Genomic DNA, 26109 nt, shown 5'->3' with positions numbered 1-26109 from the left:
TCGTCAAGTGTGCCTTCCCGTGGGAAGCACTGCCAGGGGTGACGTTGTCTGGATGGGGCTGCTGGTCGGTGTGGAGGGAGGCCCTTTCCTGGTGGGGCCTCGACCTAGAAGGAGGTCCTCTGGACTGGGGCCGAACACGGCCAACAGGCGTGCTTGCCTCCACCTGCTCCTGGAGGAGGGTCGTCTGCGGGTGGGGTTGGGGAGGTCCCACCCTGGGGTCTTGGGGTTGCCCCTGGGTGTCTGGGGGCTGCGGTCTCCGTAGGGTTGGTTTGCCATCAGGAGCTGCCTGCAGCATCCCATCCTCGTGGAGTCCGTCAGCGACAGGCTTCATCCAGGGGAGGCCAGCAGGGCATGGATCCCCAGGCTCAGTATGGGCCCTCGCCACAACTCCTCTAACTGCAACTCCTCTGGGGGATTGCACGTGTGAGGAGAGAGAAAGAAGTGTCCCACTCGGCCTCTGGATGGGTGGTGGGCCAAGCCAGGGACTTCCTCCATAGGGGTAGTCTCAAGAGCTGTGGATGCAGGGCATCCAGTGGCCATCCCTTCCTGCCCAGCATATACAGTGGCCGTTACGGTGGGTCCACAAGCCCTAGAGACAACAGCCAAAGTGCATACAGTGGCCGTCACTTCCTGCCTGGTGCGTACAGTGGCTGTCACCGCGGGGCTGCTCCCCAAGGACTGGCTGTCACCGCGGGGCTGTTCCCTAAGGAAGTGGCAGACAAAGGGTGTACAGTGTCCGTCCCTTCCCCGGTGCGTACAGTGGCCGTCACCCCGGTGCTGCTTGGGACTGTGCTACGACAAGTCCCACCCCGATCCTGGCGAGGGCTGGCCCGGCTGCGATGTAGTTGGCCGGGACTGCTTTCCTGCTGGTGGCCATGTTGATGAAGAGGGGCGCAGGGTCATGGGGCACCTAGGCCCATCTCACTTGGGCCTGGCGCTCTCTCTATACGCCTCCTCGTGGTCTTTTCCTGGGGTGGGTGTGGGACTGTGGGTCCTTCCTGGGTTGGGTGTTGCGACACCCCTCCCTGGGTTTCCCGTGGGAGTGGGCATCTCATTAATAAAAAGCATTAGAAAGGGCAGGGGATGCCTCTCCACATCAATAAAATGCATTAGAAAGGACGGGGGATGACAATTAGGTGCAGAAAGCGAGAAGTGTGAAAGTTGGTGGTAGGGTGGCAAGAGGCAGACCATAAATAACCTGGGTCGAGGTCACATAGTGTGACCTCAGGGATAAGGGACTGAATGTGGAGGCTGCCAGAGACTGACCAGCATGGACAGCCGCCTTTAGGTGACCAAGGCATATGCATGCAAGCATGTTGGAGCCTTTATAACCGGAATATGACAAAACGAGAGAGAAACACTTGTGCCCTATAATCAGTTTGAGGCCACATCTTTGACCCTGCCTTGTCACTTTGACCTTTGACCGACTGTCTCCAAACTCATAACTGATTCACTGAATATCCTAGAGCCACCAAGCCACAAGGCTATTTGGCAACAAGGTAGACGAAGGAAAGTGACATCAAAGGGCAACTAAAACAGCTACAAAGGAATGGACAGAAACGAACTACAAACTGAAAACGATGTTCATGTGGCAAAGAAGGGTCATAAGATGGACAACAGGAAAGGAGGGAGATTCAAGCAAAACTTCATTAAGAATATGAACCAAGTGAGGAAAGGTGTGGTAAACATCACGAAACAAAGGGCAGTGTAGACGGATGTGGGTGACAGTGAGGCATTAATAACAAAATGAACAAGTGGGACAATGATCACTGGACATGAAGTAACCATGGATTAGATAAGTATGGCCCATTTGAAGACGAGCACACACAGTTTCCCATCATCTGTACCTGTGACCAAGTGAAGACCATGGATAAACAAATGGTTTCACAGAACAGAGTTTATTGCAAGTGTCATGCAACCAGTGGAAATGCCAAACTTGAAATAACATGGTTTCAAACACTGGGGAAAGTTCCTAAGAGGGAAGTGGGTAAGAAACAGAAACAGGAAGAGAAACGGCAGACCGGGCAAGACGATCCACTTCATCATTACCCAGGATGTCTGTATGACCACAGACCCAGAAAAACTGGATAACTTTACGATGAACTAAGAAGCAAAACAGCCACTCTTGCATCTTAAAAACTAAAGGGGATGTGTGTAAGGGGTCGAAAAAAAAGGAGCCAGAGTGCATTAAGAGAATCAGAAAAGAGGATGGCATAAAGTTCAGCTGTTACAACACTGACAACAGATGGCAAAAAGATACTGACACGAGGCAGAAGGAAAAAGAACTGCACAACCTTTACCATCAGTTTTAGACCTACCTGTGTATACAGGAACTGACTGAAACTGACTGACAGAGTGTAAACAAGGGTGTGAGAAAGAAAGAACGGAGCACGGTAGGCAGGAAGGACGATTTTCAGAAAGGGGATATAGATGAGCAGATAAAAGGGCATGGTTAAAGCCTTGGGGGATATAAACGGGGAAGGTAAGGGAGAATACTAGGCAGAGACAAAGAGGAAGACATTAGGAAGGTCTGTACGTGCACACAGGAGGGAGGCAATAAATAAGATCTAAAAGAAAAGGCATCTACAACAGAACAGGGACAACTGAGACGTAGAAGGAAACTGATGGAGTCTGGCAGAGGACCAAAGGGATAAAAGCAGACGATGGTGTGTGAGAGAAAGAAAACCTCATTTTAATTAGTAACAAAAGTAGATTTGAAAGTGCCAAGCACCAACTGGAGACTAATATGATGGACTGGATGTAACTGACGTAAAACAGATTTGGAGGCAGAATAGATCTGCCACCATAATCCAACTCTGATAAAACTAAAGTCATATGAAAACAAAGCAGCAAAGTAAAATCATCACCCCAAGAACATGTTATAGTAATGAGCCGCTGTAAACATTTTAAAGCAACATGAAGGGAAAAACATGGCCTTTCTGACTCAAACAGGAATAAAAAAAACGACCTAAAGGGGTAACCATGGGCTGACAGGAAAGAGAAGTATCATATAAATAAAGGGAGGGATGTGGAATAATGTGAGAATGAGTAAAGGAGACAGCATGGGATTTAGCAACACAAAAATTAGAGCCATGAGTCTCAACCCAAGTTGAGGCAACAGTGGTTGCTGACTGCAGTCCTGTCAAATGGGACCAAGCAGCATAAATTACAAAGTCATCGGCATACAAAGAGGCATGGATACCGTCACGAAGAGAGGATATAATGCCATTAATGGCAATCAGGAAAAGAGTGGTACCAACAACACCACCCTGTGGAACACCTTCATGCTGTGGGAACACTGAAAATTGAGCAACAAACCTGATTCATAAAGGAACAATCTGAAAGGAATTTACAAGAAAGACCCCAAGATTGTCAGTAATCCCAAGAGACTGAACAGTACATAATATATAATACTCTCTAATGCAAGAGTTAACCGTTACTCCCAGTCCTTCATTTATGCAACAGGTCAACTCTGGAACTGCCTCCCTCTGTCTGTATTTCCTACTTCCTATGATCTCCAGTCTTTCAACGCAGTGTGTCCAGGCATCTCGAAATGAACGGATCTTGAATTTGGCTCTCTTTTGTATTGTTTTTGTTTTTTCTTGGAAGGAACAGTTTGCGGGCTCCTGGCCTTTGGTTTCTTCTTTCTTGCATTCAAAAAAAATATATATATATTTCCAAGTACAGTACTGTAGTAGCTTGTTGATTTCAGTGTGTTATTCCTGAGGGTGCCTGCTTGGCAGAACATCAAATAAAATGGGTCCCTTCTCTGCATTTCATGTTTTACCAACATTAATTCTTCAAGCTGGGCCCCATCCTTGAATCCATCAAAGACTCACCATCACTGTCGACAGAAACCAGCTCAGCTGAAAAATGTGCGATAACAGCAGGAGTGCTGATTTTCATCTTGCAGTGATAACAAAAAACCACTATAACCATGAGACCACTGTACTACAAGCCTCCCCCCCAAAAAAAATCCACTCATTGGAGGTATCATTAAATACAGATGATCAAGTTGACTTAGCCATGCTTAGATCAGGATACCAACCAGCCCTCCTGAACTACCAGCTTGGATTTGGGTTGAGTGGATTCACAGATAACATGTGAACCTAGGAATGGAACTGTCCCAAACCCAACTTCCAAGTCCAGCTCAAGATTTGATCTGGCATTTGGGCCAAGTATAATAATGCAGTGACAATGGCCCAGTTGTATAAGGGAAAAAACAAACCAACTACAGTAACCAAGGAGATTCATTTCTACCTCATAACTAATGCTCATCATTTCATGCAACCACAACTACATTTATTAATTCAATCACTCATAGTCTCCTCGTTCTGCCACCTAGAACACTAATGTTCTCTTCATACCTATAATCTCCTTTTCTTCAGACCCTTGTCATCCTGTGTGTCCCTCTTTCTCTTGGGGTCATCATCTGTTCTTTTGGCAGAAGATTCTCGTGTCTCACGCCGCAATAACTTCTGTGGTGTGTCCTCTGCACGTGCCAGCATTTGAGTGTTGAGGAATTCCTACAAAAGAAATTTAGGAAATTGGATTTCCAGTGTGTGCACACACAAAATTACAATTCTTATGACCGCATATAAAAGAATTAAATTTCCTAAGATGGCACATACAAGAATTACATTTCCTATTACCGAATATAAAAGAATTTAACTTCTTACATTAGCACACACAAATATCAAATATCCTATCATCATCATGTTTTTATTTTGTCTTTTTACACAATGCAATGGTTAGATGGGTTCAACTGATAGCACTCCACCAATCTACAAGAAGCCTAAACATAATGGTGTTGTGCACCCTAGGTGGAGCAGCTATGTCATCCACCCGGGAGCCAAACCCAATATTTCACTGCACCTCAGAGTGGAAAGTATCCTGGTCCAACCCTGATGGGGCACTGTCTACCACAAGGGAGTGTCTGATCCCTATGTAGTATATGTGCTATACTGTACTTGTAGGATGACTCCACAGAGGGGCTAAATCTGTGGTCAGTGAGTTTGTTCAACCAAACATACCGGGGTTAAACAACAATGGAAAAAAAAAAAAAAAGCACTTCTTCACCAACTCGCTGATAATTTGACTGTGTGACAGTTTTGCTCACCTCGATCGTTGCAACAGCATCCTTCATCATTTGGTGTGCCATATGAAAGACATTGTGATCACGGGTGTTGTACATGGTGGCATTGACGAACATCAGCATTATGTCCCGCTGGAATTCTCCTGTTGTGCGGATTACGCCACTCTCAATATTCCTCTTAATTTTCTGCAGATCCATTGGCCTGTAATGACAAACGTGAATGCAGCATAAGTAAATTAATGTCAGCAATGATTACAAATACTTGCAATAACTTCACAAACATATCTGTACTGTAAGTATCATGAATAAATAGGTACAATATGATGGAAGGATGGAGGTACAGTGTAGATGATCATGTAATTAAACTTACTGATACTCTGGCAAACTTTTATTCCAAACAGATACTAATAAATAGACCAAAATGCTTTCTTCTTCTCGAAAGGAAAGCCACGCTTTATATTTATAAAAAGATAATATGGTAGTAATGGCAATAATTCTAAGGCTGCACACCATGGTTGATGGATGGCTACCATCAACACCAGGAAGTACTACCAGGAGGGTGAAATGTGGCTACATGCTTGTTAATTTGCCACACAATTATCATTCTTAGGCATGGAACAATCAGCCATAAGTACCCACACAATTATCACACTTAGACACGGAACATTTAGTTATAAGTACCCAGGCAATTATCACTCTTTGGTATGGAACATTTTGTCACAAGTACCCATACAATTATCACTCTTGGGCATTGATCATTCAGCAACAAGTACCCACACAATTATCACTCTTGGGCATGGAACATTCAGCCACAAGCACCACAGAATTATCACTTTTGGGCATAGAGCATTTAGTCACACATACCAACACAATTATCACTCTTGGGCATGGAACATTTAGTCACAGGTACCCACACAATTATCACTCTTAGGCATGGAACACTTAGTCACAAGTACAATCACCAGGTGATCTTTCTTCTGGGTGACTGTACACTGTCAAAGTTCAAGCTGAGACTCACATCATCACAAATCTAATTACACATCTCATGTTTCCTTTTTCCCAACAACTTCTAGGAACTGCTGGGAAGCAATCAGCTAATTAGCTTCATTTAGCTTCCAGTCCATTGAAAACATCAGACATACCACGGCCAAGCCCAACATGAGGATTCACTGTGAGGAAGGATGGTGTCCTTTTATGTTATGCTACATGTACTGTACAGGAAACTGTAGACTAGTTTATAATACAGCGAGCGTTCACATAATGCGAGAATATTGTACCCTGAAGCTCCTGCTTTCCCCATACCCATCCCCGACCCCCCACTTACCTCACCGCCTGTGTGTTGTCAGTTGCCCTCAACCGCACCTCCCACCGCCTCACCTTACTGCATGTGATATTTGATGTCTCATTTTTTAGCTCATGCAATCTTCGTTCTGCCTATCACCTGCGATGCTGTGTGATTTTCAACCCCAATATTATGCCGTGTAGTATGACTTTGAAATATAAACTGGGGCCTCCCACCACAATATGTCCATTGTCACCGCATAGTCAGGTCCTGTAAAAACTGAGAAGCTTCCTCCAACCACGTTATATCTATTTTCTCTGCGTTGTGGCTATACTTGAACATCATATTTTGCCTCTCGTGTTACGTGAGTTTCGCGCTATAGGATCGAGCATTATGTGAGTGCTCACTGTAGTTACATTACATTACATTTTACCTAAGGCAATTATCAACGTGAGAGAATGTTCAAAGCTTCTTTTGGTTTGGATCACAATTTCAAAAAAGATGTAAAAAAATCAGAGGTTTGCCTTCCCCTTTACAATTTCAGGTTTAACAATATAACCATACCCAAACGGGTTATTGCATTCAAAGAATGACAACTAAATTACCTGTACACAACTGAGTGATAACCTGGAGCCTTCTCGTCTGTTATGGGGCGCAGAAAGAGTGAAGCAAACTTGTGTTCAGCTATTTTATTCCAGAGAATCATGATGGGTTTCTTCCATGATCTATAAGCCTTCTCACTTTCAGAATCATCCCTGAAGGTAATGAAGAGAGAAATACAATTAGAAAATGTCATTTACTAGAACTAAATTCCTACAAGTGCAATTCACAATAATGGTATCAGCCACTGGTAACAGTAACAGAGAAAATGGATACAGGAAGAGTGTAAACTGGTACAATATATGTGCAAGTATGAAGATGGGAGGAGGTGTGGTTTGGCACCTGAATGAAAAAGTAAATGACCACGTGAGAAAGTGAGATATGGAAGTCCTGGAGGTTAGAATTTACAGCGAGTCAAGCTGGATGGCTGAAGTATATAAGGAGATGCACATGGGGTTTGGAATCCTTCTTTTAACCTAACAGCTGATGGAACTTTAAACTTGTGAGATGTACCAAGGATTTCAGGGTCCTGAATAAAAGTGTGGACCATTTCATTTGGCTCACTTTCATGCTATTTCTTTTTCTGTTTCTGGATGCTACTTCATCCAATCTTTTGGTGGAAAAGGGGTCAGGATAATGAAGATATGAGTAATGTGGTGATGATGGAAATGCCGATCCCTTATAGTCCCCTTTGAGGTGTACATGTATCTGCAAGTCAGACAAATGCACAGCAACACTTCTTTCCCTCTCCATTAAGATATATATATTTATAGTTTCTTCTTCCTAACAGCAGATGATTTTATCCGTACTGTATAAGTTCTGAAACAGCTTTTGTTGTCCAAGAATCTGAAACTATCTTCATTAATGTCTACGGCAAAATGATCTTTTCTTTCAATCTTGCTGCCTTTAGATGATTTTATTCAGATTAGAAGATATCTACCATGTATATATATATATATATATATATATATATATATATATATATATATATACACATAAATATATATATATAAAGAGAAAGAGAGAGAGAGAGAGAGAGAGAGAGAGAGAGAGAGAGACATACATACAATAAAACTTCGATATAACAGACTTCAATAGACCAGACTTTGCTTTTACTGGGATCAGGGAGCTATGAGATTAAATTTTTATATATGGGAAAAAGTCCGATAAAGCTAGATGCAGTCCAGACTGCCTGACCACTTCAGCTCTGTTCACTGCAATATGGTAAATAAAAGACATGTTTATCAGTGTACAGTACAGTATTATTATATACATTGTACCATATGATTATTGTGGTGAATAGTAATACTGTACGTCGATATTCAATACCCCTAGATGCGATGCCCTGGTGTAACGATGGGGCTAGAAATACCACTATACCCCGCCTAATGATGGCCAAACCCCAGTTTAACAATGGGTTTTTATTTTTTTTTTACTGATTCTGATGATATTTTAAACTAAAACTGTGTTTTTCAGTTGATTTATAAACTGTTTTTAGACTTAGATTAATGCATTTTAGCCACAGGTGGGGTGAACATTGTCATTTTGGGGTACGGTTTACTAAACATGATTTTTTTCCTGACTTGTATTTGATGATTTTCAGATATTATCTGTTGGTTTTAGAGAGTTATTTACAGGTGTCAGGCTTAGGTTAGCTTCCTTGACAGCTGTTAGGCCATTTAGATTGGCTTTAAAATTGTTTATGGGCTTATTTGGATGGGTTTTGGCATTGGTTTGGGGGGAAACCCATGGCTGGTAAACGCTCCACATTACTTTACATGTTAAAAGTACCCTGATATACGATACCCTGCCTAATGATGGGGTTTTACCTAACCAATTACATTGTTAAACTGGGGTATGCCTGTATATAATACAGTGCAGTATTTCAAAGGTACTGAAAACAATTTAAAAACTGTTGGTGCAATCCTGACAAATGTCTGATATATCAGAAAAAGTCCAGGTTAGCAGAGGGAAGTCCGGATGTCACCTTTATCGGAATTTCATTTTTTTTGGAATGGCTTGGGCCCCAATTACTCTGTTACAGTGAGGTTTTACTAAACTGGATATGTATATATATATACAGTATATATATATATCTATTATATATCTATATCTATCCATCTATCTATCTATCTATCTATATATATATATATATATATATACACACACTTGTGGTAGGTGGGGGCGCTCACCATCCACTCACTCGATGTAGTGCTGCTGTCGGTTGTCTGTCCTTTCCTCTCCTCCATCCTTCTTTCCTTCCATCCTCTTCTGTCTTCCTTTCCTTCATTCTTTCCTTATCCTTCTGCCTATGGGTAACTTTACACCCCCTCTTCTGTCTTTCTTTCCTTCATTCATTCTTTCCTCTTCCTTCTGCCTGTGGGTGACTCTACACTGAGTGACACGCCAAACGGTTTCCTGTACTCCAAGAAACCATTTACTACGCTGGGTGGTAACTATATAACCAAGTTTTGGCGCCTGGTGGTTTAGTGGGTAATTATTGCGCTCCAATCGGATTGAGCTGGTGAAGGTTTATATCCAAGGGATGGTTGGGGTTGATTGCTCATGTAATGCCACTTAGGGATGAGTGAGGCTGGTCACTCTTATCTTAAATGTCAGGTCCAAATGCCTAGCCACGGGCTCCTATGCTCCTCATGGGGCAATGTAGGATTGGATGATGGATGGATAGATATACACACTCACAGGTATACCCCAGTTTAACGATGCAATTGGTTAGGTAAAAACTCATTGTTAGGCAGGGTATCATATATCGGGGTAGTTTTAACATGTAAAGTAATGGGATGCATTTTTCAGCCTTGGGTTTCCCCCCCAACCAAGTCCAAAACCCACCCAAATGAGCCCAAAAACAAGTTTAAAGCCGAACTAAATGGCTAACAGCCGTAAAAGAAGCTAACCTGAGCCTAACACCTGTAAATAACTCACTAAAACCAACGAATAAAATCGGAAAATCAACAAATATAAGTCCGGAAAAAATCAAACTTAGTAAACTGTACCCCAAAATGACGATGTTTACCCCACCTATGGCTAAAACACACTAATCTAAGTCTAAAAACTATTTATAATTCAACCTAAACACACAATTTTAGTCTTTGATATCATCAAAATCTTTTAAAAAAAATCTAAACCCATTGTTAAACTATGGTTTGGCCATCGTTAGGTGGGGTAAGGTGGTATTTCTACCTCCATCATTAAGCCGGGGTATTGTATGGAAGGGTATTGTATATCGGGGTATTACTGTACAATAAGACCTCACTATAACAGAGTACAATGAAACCTCACTATAACGGACTAACCGGGGCACAAGCCATTCCAAAAAAAGCGAAATTCCGATAAAAGCGACAACCGGACTTCCCCTTGCTAACCCGAATTTTTTCCAGTACAATGTATCAGACATTAGTCTGGATTGCACCAACGGTTTTTAAACTGTTTTCACTACCACTGCAGTACTGAACTGTATTATCCCTTTACTACAATAATCAAGTGGTATAATACATATACAGTAACAATACTGTACTGTACACTGATAAACATGTCTTTTATTTACCTTGGTGTGGTGAACATAGCTGAAGTGGTCAGGCAGTCCAGAATGCTTCTGGCTTTATCGGACATTTTCCGATATACTGTATAGGAATTTAGTCCGGTAACTCCTCGATTCCGATAAAAGCGAATTTCGGTCTATTGAAGTCCGTTATAACAAGGCTTTACTGTAATTGGGGCCCAAGTCATTCCAAAAAATGCAAAAGTCCGATAAAAGAGACATCCAGACTTCCCCCTGCTAACCCAGACTTTTTCCGATATATCAGACATTAGTCCAGATCGCACCAACGGTTTTTAAACTGTTTTAACTACCACTGCGGTACTGTACCGTATTATACCTTCTACAATGACCAAATAATATAATATATATAATAATACTGTAATGTACACTGATAAACATGTCTTCTATTTACCTTATTATAGTGAACATAGCTGAATTGGTCATGCAGTCCGGACTGTTTCTGGCTTTATCGGAATTTTTCTGATATGTAGGAATTTACTCTGACAGCTCCTCAATTCAAATAAAAACAAATTCCAGTCTATTGAAGTCTATTGAAGTCCTTATAATGAAAAAATAAATAAAATAAAAAGGGGGGAGGGGCTTTCTTAAAGTCACGCGTACCTCATACAAGAAATGAGTAAAATGAAACTCACCCAAAATGAGTAGATGCCGGAGAGTTAGGTGCAGACTCAGTGATGAGGGGAGAGGAACAGCCAAGTAGGTCCCCACCCGATATCTTGCGCTTCCTGCTACTGGTTGAACTACTTTCCTCCTCACTCACCCAATCCCTGGCAATATCACACTGTTTACAATCCAATCGATTCCACACAAGTACACACCCGCATCAAGATTCTAGTAATAAAGTACAATATTTGTACATTACGATCCCTCTACGTCTACATCTTACTTTACCCTTGGTTAGGTAAGTATGTAAACATACCAGTATGAACTGTATATCTTAATGACTGGCTTGTACATGCCTGACACTGGTAACCTGCTGGGTAGCTTTACAATACACATCCTAGCTGTGTTATAAGGGTCTTGAAGGGTAACTAACCTACATGGCTGAGAGACTCTACTTTCTATCGTTGAAGGAGTGATCCGCACTTACCCAACACTAGACACGTACACACAGGTACAGTACCACAAAAAAGAGGGGGGCTTTTTGGAACATGAGTCAAGAAATTCACACGGAATCTCTACTACTGCAGTGGGTGTGTTTATGAGTTAGTGTGCACATATGTTACCATGGGAACCTAAACATGATGTAACTAAGAGACACTACTACACTTACTTATATTTATGTCCCCAGCTGGGATCAAACCCAGGTCTAGATGACTGGCAGACAAGCATGTTATACAACTGACCACTGGAGGATCCTCTGGGGTTGGTGGGAGCCAGAAATAAGAAACTAAAACAAGAAAATAGAAGCTATCAACAATGCGTCCATGCACAAAGACTGGCCAAATAAAATTTAATCATATACAGTATTTAAAAAATAAATCTTCACTTTCACTTGACTTTAAGTAAACATACAACACAGATGTTCCAATACTGTACTATAATGCTAATCAATACTGAATATATCACAGACAAGAACCAATTTCATTTTTTATACTACATTATTATAAAAGGACTATGAGGCACTGAAACATGCCACTGACTCATTCCAATCATTATCAACCTTACTCAGTTCCCATGTTATTTGGGATTAGATGTTGCAAGAGGCCTTTTAAATTTTTAATGACCGTGAGTCAGAGATGACAGGAAGCCACAGGAACAATCTCCTCCCTCCTCTGCCACTGGAGGTATGAAGCTAGCAGCTGCAACATATGTTGCTTAGTACTGACCAACCACCCTACTGCAGGTACATACCTTTTGCTAAAGGGATGGATTACCCACCCTCATGCCAACACAAAGAAAGAAAGTTGTCAACTTCTCAGTTCCCACCTCATTTAATTGATGTTACGACAAGTGGGGAATATTTAGGAAGCTCAGTGCAATTTCAAATCTAATTCTTGAATATCTAACAATATAGTTTTTCTGAATGAATTCTGACAGAGTAGAGTTACTACTCCCCAAAACATAAAGAGGAAAATTACCATAAAAATACACCCTGGTTTAGTTTCCCAGGTTGACGCTATATTTTCAAAGCCCCACTGTATTACCAAAGCTAGCTTAGGCTGGCCTTATTTGACCAAAGTGATAGATTTAACCATTCTCGATGCTGACTAAATATTGCAAAACTAGCACTGTGTATCGCCAAATGTTGATAGCTAAACCCTCAAAATATCTTCAAAGAATGGTAGCACCATGAAAAGATATAAAATGCTTATTAATAATGAAATCAGGGCAATTCTAAAGAAGTTGGGCAGAGGCAACTCATCAAGGAAGCTGCATGGTAAGTACACCAAAGCTGCCACCACTATTTATGACTATAAGAACCAACATAAAAATATACCCAACTTTAACACTGTTTCTGGAAATTTTAAGTCAATATTTAACCCCTAACCACCGGGCGTCGGTCAGAACTGTCAAAAAATCAGGTGTCGGTAGGAACCGCACTTGTTTTCCCGACATAGTTTGAAGTGGCCACCACTTTATCTCGTCACCAAAAGCTTGGGGTAGACTCCCACCAGCTCGCCCAACCATACCTCAGTCTTCTCTGTGACTCTGCCAGGTGCAGGACGATCTTTTCTTAACCTCTCTCGTCCAATTTTTGTTCCCTCTTCAAGTGGACTTTTGCCTCATCCAACCCTGCCAAGTTTCTTTCCATGGATACTTGGAAAGGACTCAGCGATGGTGCCATAGGGCATGCCTTGGACACCACTGTACCTAGTTTCTCTAGTAATGAAGAAGTCATCACGTTGAGAGCAAAGCCGTAGCCAGGGGTACGGGCAGATGGATGAACACATCCTGTTCTTGTGATGAAATTTAGTCCTCTTCCTCATGTCATTACTTATCGAGACAACAACCTACAGACCCAGGGATACTTTCATTCGCAAGAAGAAGAGTTAGAGAGTATATACCTAACTGCTGTAGTTTCTGAGATATTAAGGCTAGAAGTGCAGCTACTTGTTTTTTTTTATTTGTTTTTGTAATGATGTGAAGCATGAGCAGATTTTAGCCCAGTGTCGAGGGGTTAAGTGCAAAAATTTAAGTAAACTTCAGCGTGTCACCACTGATGTGTTACATGAAAGGTTCAAACAATGGAGTAATGAAAGAACTGCAATTTAAGGACCCATACTGACTAAGGCATGAAAGAAGTCATAGCACGGTGTGTGAGCAGATGTGGGGCTTATTAGTGAATGATGTTAGCTTTTAAATAATCACTGAAATGGAGCTTCACAAATATATTAAGAATACAATATAGCTTAGAAAGAATGGTCTTCAAGAAAAATTTACTTCTTAAATATTACAAAAAATTTGATAAGACTGAGATCTCATGATAAAGCTACTGTATTTCCCCACATATACTTCACATTTTTTAAATAAAAAAAATGCTCTCAATGTATGTCCTGCGCATTATACAACTAAGCTATCCATTTTAATAGGGAAGGAATGGGTCACAGTCAAATCCAGAAGTGGCTATGTCTTCCTGAAACTGATGAAAGTTTTCCTCAGTATTATTTTTTATCCTACATAGCCTCATGGCTGTGCTTACACTAGGCCGTGTACTATTATGTTATCATCAATCAATCTATCTATCTATAGCCCGACGCCCTAATCCCTCAAAGGGTGGCCGCAGACAAAAAGCCTCCAAGTCGCTCTGTCATCCACCATTTGACTGCCCTCCCCCCAGCTCAGTCCCCCCTCCCTCATATACCTCTCAACTCCATCCCTCCACCTTATCCTCAGTCTTCCCCTCCCTCTCCCTCCCTCCACGTCACCTACATACACCCTCTTACTCAGTCTTTCATTCTCCACTCTCTCCACATGTCCAACCCACCACAGTGTATTTCTCCTAATTTTCTCAACCACATCCACATCCACCCGACAACTTTCCTTCACTTCTTCATTTGTCAACCTGTCCCTCCATGTCACTCCACATGCTCCTCTCAAGTAACTCATTTCCACTTCTCTCACTCTTGACTTGTTCCCCTCTAGCAAGGTCCATGCCTCGCTTCCATACATCTGGGTAGGGATCACAATACTATCATGCAGTGACTTCTTAACTTCCATACTCACCTCCCTATTTCTCATCACTGCTTTCAGTGAACCAACAACCTTCCTTCACTGCTGTACCCTTTCAAGCACTTCATCCCCAAAAGTTCCATCCTTACTCATCACACTACTCAAGTACTTGAATGAAATTATATTCTCCATATTCTTACCATCCAACCTCACTGTGCATTCTGTGACATTCCACAAGGTGGAAAAAGTAGATCAGTAAATAAATAACTAAATAACAGAAAAAGGCAATCCCATTTTACCCTCTTCCAGGTGCAAGTGACCAAGGCTAGGCTACCATTTACAATGCAGGGCTGTAACCATATAACCAAATAACAGGGTGATGTGGTGCCCCCAGTGACTGATTGGAGAGATGCAAATGTGGTGTCCATCCAGGAACCATACTTCCACACACTTTCTTGTGACCTTATGTGGTAAGGCACAGCCCACCAAAAAGGAACAAAGGTTTGCTGCATGAGACAGCCCTGCAGGGACAGTTGCTTGCCTATAGTTGAAGGATCTACTTAGCATGCCAGACCAAGGTTATTCAACAACAACTGTAGTAAAATACATTACAGGGTAGTTGACCAGTGTACTCTCCTTGGTGGCATTACTTAGATGCCTCACTTCACATCCTGAAAATTGACCCTACGCAAGGCTGTCACTCCGACCTGAGTGCAACAACCATTAGGCTACCTGGCACAGTTAAATTATGGTGCAATTACTGGTAACACACACACACACACATACACACACACACACACACACACACACACACACACACACACACACACACACACACACACACACACACACATACACATACTGGATGCATTACTACTCTGAGGTCCCAGAATAACATTGATATAACTACGGTCTATAGATTTAACTGAAACTGTTCCTACATACTTCACTATGTCAAGTCATACAGTGTACTTATGAAGTTCCCAACAGAGAATTAAAAAAGATACTTGCAAGAAATGAAATGCCACTCTTCAGCCAGTGCAGCACTTAGTGACCAGCAGTTCAGTTAATGTACTAATCCAGTGATCATGTTCTACTTGATTTCAGTTATGTCAGTGAAGAAGATCATTGTAAATATTTATTGTAACTCAGGATAAATAAAAATGATCTGAAGAAAGTACCAAATTTCACTTAAATCTATTCATTAATAACTAAAATACTGACATTATTCTAGGGCCCCAGAGCAGAGAATCACCTTGTACAAATGCTATTCTTACTTGCTGTCCTGATCTTCCTCTTGATCTTTCCTGCTGTAGGTTTTCCTCGGCTTCTTATCCATGTCCAGACTTGTAAACGAGTCCTCATTTTGGAGAATCTTTGAAGCTGAGTCTTCCTCGAAAGTTGTCTTCTCCTTTTCTAGATCTTCTTTATTCTCCAATAATGTTTCATTGAGAACTTTATCTACGTCATCTTTCAAGCCGACTAATTTATCACAATCTTCTTTGCTCCTTTTATCACTGGGTTCCTCCTCTTCTCCCCCTCTCTCTTCATCTCCTTCTTCCTCTCCATCATCCTCTTCTGTCTTACCAGTGTCCGGCGTCCCATCTTTACCGTCTTTCTCAAACAATTTAGATGGAAAATCACCAAAGCTATCTTCATCCTCTTCTTTAACCTCTCCTTCAGTCTTACTTTGGTCTCCTTCACTGTTCTCCCTTGCACCCTCCTCTACTTCCAACTTTCCATCTGTTATTTTTGCATCTTTCTCATCATGGAGCTGAAATCAAGGTAAATGTATATCACTAAAAATGTACCATACTCAGATTCTGTACCTGTTTTTCAAATTCTTTCATGACAAACTCAACAGAAATCCGTTGTAGGACATAAGAATATTTTATCTCTTCCCCTCCTATCCTCCAGTCATAAGATTTAGTGGCACTTGTGGCACATGTGGTGAGGTATAGAGTTACCACTATACCACTAATAATGTCCTCCTGACAAGACTTTTTGTTTTCTTCATTCATGAAGGCCATATTCTTTAACCCTAGCAAGAGAGTTTGGACACAGTAGTATACTATGGATACTACCAAATCATTTCATCCAGATAAGGAATGTATCTCTCCCTTAACTTCTCCACTATTGAGATGCCTTATATACTCTTACGAACTTTTTATTCAGCTTTTGATGACCTAACTGACTGAAAGGATTTTTAAAAATTAAAAAGAACCTCAACTATCTCCCTAGGATATGACGATAACTTTATTTTAATTTTACTACTGCCACATGATTACCTCAGGCGATCTCCTGCAGTGAAATAATTAACCCCTTTTAACAGGGAGATCTCACCTGATGTTAGCTTCAATTAAACAAAATTATATCATCATCCTGAGGAGCTTCACAGAGACCATCTGTAGCCGTTTCAACTGGAGACATCTCTCTTTAGCTGAATGAAATTGTCTGATGTTTGCCAGAATAACACAAAGAGTTGTCTATCTATCTATCTATTGCCAGACGCCATAATCCCGTAAGGGGTGGCCATTTGACTTTGAGTTATATGTTTTACGGGGAGGGGCACTAACCCTCTACCAACCCACTTGCTGACACGCAGGAAGCACGTATGGTTTGGTTATATGGTTACCACCCAGCGTTGTAAATGGTTTCTTGGCTTACAGGAAACCATTTGGCTTGTCACTCAATGTAAAGCCACCTGTAAAGGAAAGAAAAGCGATAAGAAGTGACAGGAAAGATGGGAGAAATAGGAGAAGAGGAGGGCAAGCACAGAAAAAGAATAATAAAGGCTAAGGAAGAAGTAGGCAGCACTACAACAAGGGAGTGGATGATGGTCACCACCACCTACCACTACCCTGACAATCAATAATCACTGTATTAAAATGGTCATCAGTTATTAACCCATCTCAATCATCCCCTACAGAGGAGAAGGAACACTAGGATTTTGTTTCTAACTTTTGCCATACAATTTTACTCACAAAATCCTGCAATAGGAACGGCCTTTCCAAAGACAAATACAAACTGTTGTGACTGTCAAGAATGAAATGTAAAACACAAAGCAAAATGGATTTTTTTTTTTTTTTTTTTTTTTTTTTTTCCAGATGTCCTTCCAGCACTGAACTGTCTGTTAGTTGAAAATTTATGCAAAAACATATAATTGCTCATTGTGGCAAGACAATGTCCACCACACGGGAACATCATTTCACTGCAAAGGACAGCCTGGCAGGGGTAATTGCTTGCCTGCAGCTGATGGGTCTGCTCAGCCTGACAGACTGTGGGTTTTCAATAACAATAACAAAAACAATCTGAGAGATGATTACCTGCAAGAAAAATAATAAGTCTAGCAGCCCTGAAGGTATCAAAATGAATATTAATGAATAAATGAAAAGTATAATACAGTAACCTTTACCACCACACAAGAGTTTTAATGCTTATACTATGACAAGTTTCCCCTACACAGAAAACAGCCTGGTGTCAGCAGGACTTACATAAAAAAAAAAAAAAAAAAAAAAAAAAAAAAGGTCAATGTACTGAAAAGATTATTGGAGTTTCTTTTTAACCTCTAAAATAAGGGAGGTACTGTATTACAAGAGTTGAACAAGAAAAATCACCCAAGGACTGCAACATCCATGTTATACAGCCTATATAAAGAACCATCCACACAATCAGTGGACACCTGTTATGCTGGAGTATGGCAATGAAAAATGCTGGAAAATAACTGTGTAGCAGTACTTAAATGGGGCACTTTCCCCACTTCATAACTACTGTTTATGGTGTGATTTGTCTCCGTGCTTTGCAACTGATGAGTGGTGTGCTTTAGACACAAAAAGGGCACACTGATCATATGAAGGGGTCTTGAGGCTGAACATCTGACTCTTCCCCGTGCCCTTGACCATTGACTAATAGTTCTCAAAACTGAATTACCCCATCTCTCCATGACCCTTAACCCATGCACAAAGTTTGTTTCAAATCAGATTAAGTGTTAAAGTTGATCTTACCATATGATCTTCACCTTTGATCTATTATTCTGACAATAGAATATTTTTACCCTCAGTTAACCCTAAACCCTTCTGCCAAGTTTCATTCAAACCAAATCAAAACCATCTAAGTTAAAGACTGGACTTTTGACCTCACTCCACAATCTTTATCTCTGACCAATTGTTCTCAACAGTGAATCAACTCACCCTTTCCTCTCCCTCAACCTTTCAACCATGTCTGGCCAAAATCATGTTAAAATTGAGTTGATTCAGTCCTTGATGGATGACCTATGACCTTTTTTGTCCCCAATTAATCTTCTGTTCCTCTGATGGTCCTCAACTGTTATGCCAAATTCCATGACTATGTAATTCCATCCAAAAGTTTTCATGTTATCTTGCTAACAGACACACAGACAGACAGACAAAAGGACCAAGCACTTAACACAGTTGCACTTAGGTGTGCAGGTGTAATAGAGTCATCTAGCAAAAGCAAGAAAAAAAAATACTATCTTTGTAAGTAAAGGATTATCACTGTTATGGCTGGAACAGCTCTGGTATTTTATTCTAGTAATGCTAAATGATATTATTTGCTGACAGTAAGTCATAGGAGCCTATGAGTTGACAGTGTCACCATCAATCACTGTTGGAACTCAAGTGTGTACTCTATTCCTGCTAACAACAAAAATTTTATTCATCTGAGTGTGTGTCATAGAGGCCTGAAAGAATTAAAAATCAGAAGGAATGTTCATCCTACCTCCTTGTCTTTGCTCTTATCCTCAACATGACTTCCCTGGGTAATCTGTTTCTCCTGCTGAACCTCGGTATCCTCGTTTAGACTTGTCTCTTTCACCTCACTTTTACCATCAGTCTCCTCTGAATCATTCTCCTCTTTGATTCCTGACAGATAAAATAAAGAAGTCTTTATGAAATAAAATACACTTTACAGATATATGAAGTATTAAGTCCATCCATCCATCCATCATCCAATCCAACATTGTCCCATAAGGAGTATGGGAGCCTGGGGCTAGGCAGCTGGTCCCGACATTTAAGATGAGAGTGACCAGTCTCACCCATCCCTGAGTGGCATTACATGAGCAATCAACCCCAACTACCTCTTGGATATAAACCTTCGCCGGCTCAATCCGAGTGGAGCAATATAATTACCCACTAAACCACCAGGTGCCAAAATCTGGTTATATAGTTACCACCCAGCATAGTAAATGGTTTCCTGGTGTACAGGAAACCATTTGGCTTGTCACTCAGTGTAGAGTCACCCACAGGCAGAAGGAAGAGGAAAGAATGAGGGAAAGAAAGACAGAAGAGAGAGTGTAAAGTCACCTGTAGGCAGAAGGGCATGGAAAGAATGAAGGAAAAAAAACAGAAGAGGATGGAAGGAAAGAAAGATGGAGGAGAGGAAGGGGCAGACACCCGACAGTTGCACTACATCAAGTGAGTGGATGGTGAGTGTCCCCACCAACCACAAAGGATTCAATATGAAAATAAACGAGCAACCTTTAACCCATATGGCTCCACTGTTTTCTATGAACTGAGGACAGAAATGGCCATTTACAGAAGTCAATCATGGGGGGATCCCAAAAGTCTGAACCTGTTAGCCTTATGACTTTGCATAAGCAGGCAGAGGTGGTATGCTAAGGATCCATCCAACAAAATCTCACAAACAGCAACACTGGCTGGTAATGAATTTAACCTCTTCAATACGGTGCTAATGTTTTAATATGACAGGCAAAAACCAATTACAGTAATTTCAGTAATGAAACTGGTACTGGAAGTATCCGATAAGTGGAACTGTATTAGAAAAGGTTGGTTCTGATATAAGTCGTGTTTTACAACATACACCTAATGATACCAGTAACACTTCTATCACTTATTTCTAAAACTATGCTTTGTATGCAATGATATTTTCAAATTCAAAAATAGTATATAGTAAGATGAACTGATGCTATGAAAGGGATTATCATATATGTAATGTAATACCAAGATTATAAAATAAGTACCCTGTATCTCATTATAAAGATAGGGGTTACTAAGTATCATCCTAACCCTGGTTTCCACTAATTAATGGAGGGATAGGATCCAAAATATAAACAAGAATATATAGAAGGATGTTTTTATAACTGAGCAGTAAGATCATCATCTTAACCCTGCTGGTGCTACTGTTGTGGGCCTCAGGCTCGCATGAATGTGAACCTAGTGGACTGCAGGCTGAAGCTGTGCTTCTCCTGCATTCCACCACCATCCTCTTGGTGGATAGGGAATGATAATGGGCATTTTGTGAATCAATGAATGGAGGCACAACGTTACACAATATCAGTGCCACCATTTGTAGACATTCCTCACCAGCACCATCCTATCCCTGTTTCCCACTAATACAGGGGGTAGAAGTGTTCATGCGATTGCAAAGAGCAAAAGCAAGAGAGCTATAAACAAAGTACTTAAGAAAATGGGGTAACATATCTATTATCTCAATATTGCCTTCAAAATTCTCGTCTCCACTTCCGAGGCCAAACGATCCACACACAAAAATGTGTTTCACAATGCCTCTGGGATATACACCATTCCATCAATGGCAAAGTTCAGAAAGGTATGCAATCCTTGTCAACTCAGTAAATACCTCATTCAACAATTTCTATCATTCATCAAGTCTTCTGGGTCCTCTATATTTTTGTACTTGCCTATTCTATCTATCTATCTATCTATCTATCGCCAGACACCACAATCCCATAAGGGGTGGCCATTTGTCTTTGAGTTATTTGTTGTTGACACGTAGGGAGCACGTATGGTCTGGTTATATGGTTACCACCCAGCACTGTAAATGGTTTCTTGGCTTACAGGAAACCATTTGGCTTATCACTCAGTGTAAAGCCACCTGTAATGGAAAGAAAAGCAATAAGAAGTGACAAGAAAGATGGGACAAATAGGAAGAAGGGAGGGCAGACACAGAAAAAGAATGATAAAGGATAAGGAAGAAGTAGGCAGCACTACATCAAGTGAGTGGATGGTGGTCACCACCACCTACCACTCACACAGTTAATTACCATATCCATCCGTCTCCATCTCAGCCTTCTATTGTTTCCATATATCATAATTACTATAACATGTTTTTTCAAAGCATGTAGATGAAAAAAATAAATAAATAATTCAGGTTTCACTACACAAAAGGCATTCCTACTAAAATACATCCATCTGATCACTGCTACCTGCAAACTTGCTGCTGTTCTCTCTCTCTCTCTCTCTCTCTCTTTTTCTCCCTCGAAATGAATATATAAATAAGAAGCAATGCCTCACCTGAACTCTGTGGTAAACTCTCCTTGCTTGAACAGGCCTTGTCACTGTCCTCTCCACCACACCCTTTGGTGTCTCCACATGATTCTGACTCCTTGACAGACTTTCGTACGTCAAACTTTTTATCCTGTAATATTTAGAAAGCATAACTAACCAGTTTCTCCAAACATACTTCTGTTTGACAATGTGGGGAAAAAAAAAAAAATCCTGAATATTTATCCAACTGGAAAAATAATAACATGGTGTAGTTGTAGCAGGAATTCCCTCTTCACCAGGAAACCTCTTATTTATTTTATTCTGATTGATGCAAGATGTTTTTATTAAGTTTAGGAGAGGTCCCACAAGCTAAGAGTACTGGAAACAATAATCATTAACAGGTATATACAGTGCATATCTAGCCTATCTATATATCTGTCTACAGAGGGATAGACTGATAGACAGATATACACAGATAGAGACAGACAGGCAGAGATAGATAGATGAATACTGGATCATATCGAATCATATCGTTTATAAAGGCTCCAACATGCTGCCAGTGATCATGCAGTATGGAAAGCCGCCATTAGGTGAGCAAGGTTGACACATGCAAGCACGTTGGAGTCATTATAAATGATATGAGTGATATTTAATGATATTTTATGCCATACTCTTGCACATTTTCCTCACAATGCCTATGTTCTGCTGTGTGTCAAAGTCTTACCTGATCCCTCTGGTGGAATGTCGGCTCTGGGAGGTCACTCAGTCTGGGCAATGGGCCGCCGGGGGTGCTAGGAGGTAGGTCCAAAAGGCGAGACAATGTTGATGACCCTGTGAGACAGTGAAACAACTTTTATTCTCTCTCTCTCTCTCTCTCTCTCCTCCCCCTCTCAAGCTAGCCATTTCCACTGTATGCTTGGATTCCTACATCTGCATGTTCAGAACCTCCATCCTTCATTGTGAAGCATTTTGGCAACTGTCTAACATATGTGATATTTTACAGAGATTTTATCATGTGGACTGAAGGGAATATCAAAATAAGACTAAAGAGAAGTGGATGGTGGAAAGAGAAGCAGCCAACTAATAATTAGTTAAAGGAGACAAGTTGACAAGTATAGATGTAAACCAGATGCCATGCAGACCCTACACTACCAGTGTGCCACTAAGTAGCTTGGGGTAAGAAAAGATAAAAAGATCGTCAGATTGATGAGGTTAAAATATTCATTACCTGCACTAGGAGAGGTGTGTGATGTTTTGTCCTTGTCAGGGGTATCTGTGCCAGAGATGGCTGAAGTCACCAAGTTCTGTAGTGCTTCAGATACCGGAGAAAAGCCAAGCCCTCGCACCCCACGCACACCACTCTGACAACATAAATACAAAAGATAACTTCTTTGGTCAGAGATCATATTTTACTACAGTGGGTTATTCTTCCTATAATCAGACAATACTATCAGGTTAAAGCAGACTTTTCAAAATGAAGGAGCTAGATATGGCCTTTCCCAGGCAGAATTAAAATCACTTGGATATGCTAACAATAAACTAATAAGTCACCTGATTTTTTAAGTTAATGTGTGGAGCGGAAAACATCTCAAGCAGGTCATCCTGTTGTATCCACTCAAAAAGAAACAATGCAGAGCTATGGCATAAGGCAATATGACAGCAGAAAGACTAATAAGGGAAGCACCACAAAGTGTAAAATGAAGCTATCTATGTTCTGAGAATACTCAGGTCAACAGAGTTCACCTCTGAATATATGAAATAGTGCCTTTCCAAATCAATAAATGATGAAATAAAATATCACGAATTGCAAGTCATCCATACACAACAGGGAAACTGCAAGACAAAAAGAAGAGATGCCAAGAGAAATAATAAGTGTGCACCTGCGAAAGTGGTGATGGTGCATGTGGGTGAGGAGTATTGGTGAGCGGTAACTTGCTGAGCAGGTTGGTGAGCAGTGGTGAAGCAGGGGTGGGCCGTGCTACCTCCCCTCCCTCCCCCCCACCGCCGACACTGCCTCCTCCTCCTCCTCCCCCCTCATCCTGACTCTACAAAGGACCAACCATTTACACAGCTAATTAAGACTAATTCATAAGACCATGCTGATATTTCTGTAACTGATTAACTTCTCACTCTGACTTTGCAATTGATGGTTAACCTATTATCCTACTATTTCCATAATTATTTCTGCAAATACTTTTGCATGCTATAGGATCAAGCTACTTTTCATTAGTAGACTATATGTGCTACAAATCTGAGGAAGAAAACAGTGCCTAAATTAATATCCAAACATATTATTCTGTTATCCTAAAACAGCACTCATCCCACTTAATACCATTTTATCAAGCTGAAAATAACTATCGAGTGCAACAGTGTAGTGAGAAAATTCATTTAACTGTTAAACCAAACTACAATATAAGGATTGGTCATGTGAATTTATATTATAAATTCTTTGAAAACATCAAGCCTATGCAAGTAAAACCTACTGTATCATAACACTACAATGCAATCAATTATTACACTGTTTATACTGCATTAACCCATACTCTATTAGAAAATGTTTGAAAGATGAAGAGGCAAGTTAGGCTAATTATTAAAGATTCATGACTTACATTTAAGACAAGGACTGTCGTGAAAATGTTCATCTATGCATGTATAATGAATTTAATACTGGTATTTTTCTCTGCTTTCCTTTTTCCAAACTGCAAACTAAATGGCTGCATTCTTACCTACCAACATTCAACAACTAAAAGAGAGCATAGCAAACAGACAGTCTGCTACCAATTTTTAATGGAAAGCTAATAAGCTTAAAACTAACTTGCAAGCTACATCACACAAAACACCAAATAAAGCAGAAGCAAAAGTGGCACAAAAAGTTTCCACATAATATTGTAAAACAGATAAATTAATGAATTTCAAAGAGTACACACTGAATGAACAAAGATTTTAAAAATGAGTAACATATTTTTAAAACAACCATCAGGATAAAGCAAAGAAGTAATTGCTGTTATGGCATAAAACTTCGTGGAGTAAGTTCATTAAGTCTGAATAACCTGAAATGCCATTCTAAACAACTAAAAATACAAGTAGTCAAACAATACATTATTTTCATATTTTGTAAATCATTGAATTGGAATGAAATGGATCTGGACAGCCTGTGGAATGCACATAGGGACTGCTTAGTTAGGAGTGCTAAAGTGGTGTGTGGTGCAACAAGAGTAACAACAAAGAAGAAAGGTATGGCATGGTGGGATGAAGAGGTTAAGAGAGCAGTGGGGGAAAAGAGGAAGAAGTGGCCAGAGTGGTTACACGACACTGAAGATGTTGAGAGAAAGAAACACGTAAACAGATCAGTGAAGAGGAAAAAGGAGGTAATGAAAGATCTATGAAGAAAAATGAATGCAAATTACTCTGAAAACATGAAATTATTCTGGAAAGAGGTGCAGAAATGCAGAAGTGACAGCAGAATGAAATGTGAAAGTGTGAAGGATGTAAGTGGTAGATTATTAATCCATGGGGATGAAGTAAGGACAAGATGGAAAGAATATTTTGAATGCCTGATGAATGGAAATAGAGAGAGAGAAGAGCCACAGTAAACATGACTGGTTTTGGGGATGTACAGAGAAGGAATGCAGTGCCAGGAAATGTTACACTTGCACCGGTGAAGCATGTTGTGAAGCGGATGAACAATGGGAAAGCAGCTGGGGTTGAGAAGGTGTATGCAGAGATGATTAAGTGTAGTGAAGAGGGTGGAATGAAGTGCTTGTTGGAGATATGGAGGATGGCATGGATGAGTGAAACTATGCTAGCAGAGTGGAAAAAGGCTGTGATCGTACTCCTGTACAAAACTAAATGTGAGCGAAGAGAGTGCAAGAATATCGTGGCATAAGTTCATTGAGTGTGGTAGGGAAGATATATGGAAGAATTATTAAAGAGACAGGACGAGAGATATCAGAAGTCCTAGTGAGTGATGAACAGGGTGGCTTTGGGAGTGGCAAAGGATGTGTGGATCAAATATTTGCAGTAAAACAGATAGCAGAGAAGGCATGTGAGAAGCACTATAAGGTGTTTATAGCATTCAATGGTCTGGAAAAGGCATAAGACAAAGCAGATAGAGAAGGATTGTGAAAGGTTTTGCGCATGTACAGTGTAGATGGTAAGCTGCTAGATTCTGTCAAGA

The 26109-nt window shown here is 40.7% G+C and overlaps 1 protein-coding gene across 1 annotated transcript in view; it reads right to left on the bottom strand.

Moving 5' to 3' along the window:
* Positions 1-993: 993 nt before the first annotated feature.
* Positions 994-26109, bottom strand: part of Brd8 (Bromodomain containing 8) — a 33246-nt gene continuing 8130 nt past the window's right edge. Inside the window, exons 7-17 of the mRNA XM_080280791.1 lie at positions 23813-23923; positions 23161-23293; positions 22657-22763; positions 21960-22083; positions 19408-19550; positions 15948-16444; positions 11190-11324; positions 6983-7132; positions 5120-5297; positions 4368-4526; positions 994-1025 (exon numbers count right to left, since the gene is read on the bottom strand). Of these exons, the coding sequence (XP_080136917.1) occupies positions 4368-4526; positions 5120-5297; positions 6983-7132; positions 11190-11324; positions 15948-16444; positions 19408-19550; positions 21960-22083; positions 22657-22763; positions 23161-23293; positions 23813-23923 (1737 nt within the window). The 3' untranslated portion in view covers positions 994-1025. The remainder of the gene's footprint in view (positions 1026-4367; positions 4527-5119; positions 5298-6982; positions 7133-11189; positions 11325-15947; positions 16445-19407; positions 19551-21959; positions 22084-22656; positions 22764-23160; positions 23294-23812; positions 23924-26109) is intronic.

The sequence above is a fragment of the Coenobita brevimanus genome, chromosome 86 (assembly GCF_032717465.1).
Source record: "Coenobita brevimanus isolate Jiangsu-jjx chromosome 86, ASM3271746v2, whole genome shotgun sequence".
Classification (NCBI taxonomy): domain Eukaryota; kingdom Metazoa; phylum Arthropoda; class Malacostraca; order Decapoda; family Coenobitidae; genus Coenobita; species Coenobita brevimanus.
Note: the sequence above shows the minus strand (reverse complement) of the source record. Positions and strands in the feature narration are given on the sequence as shown.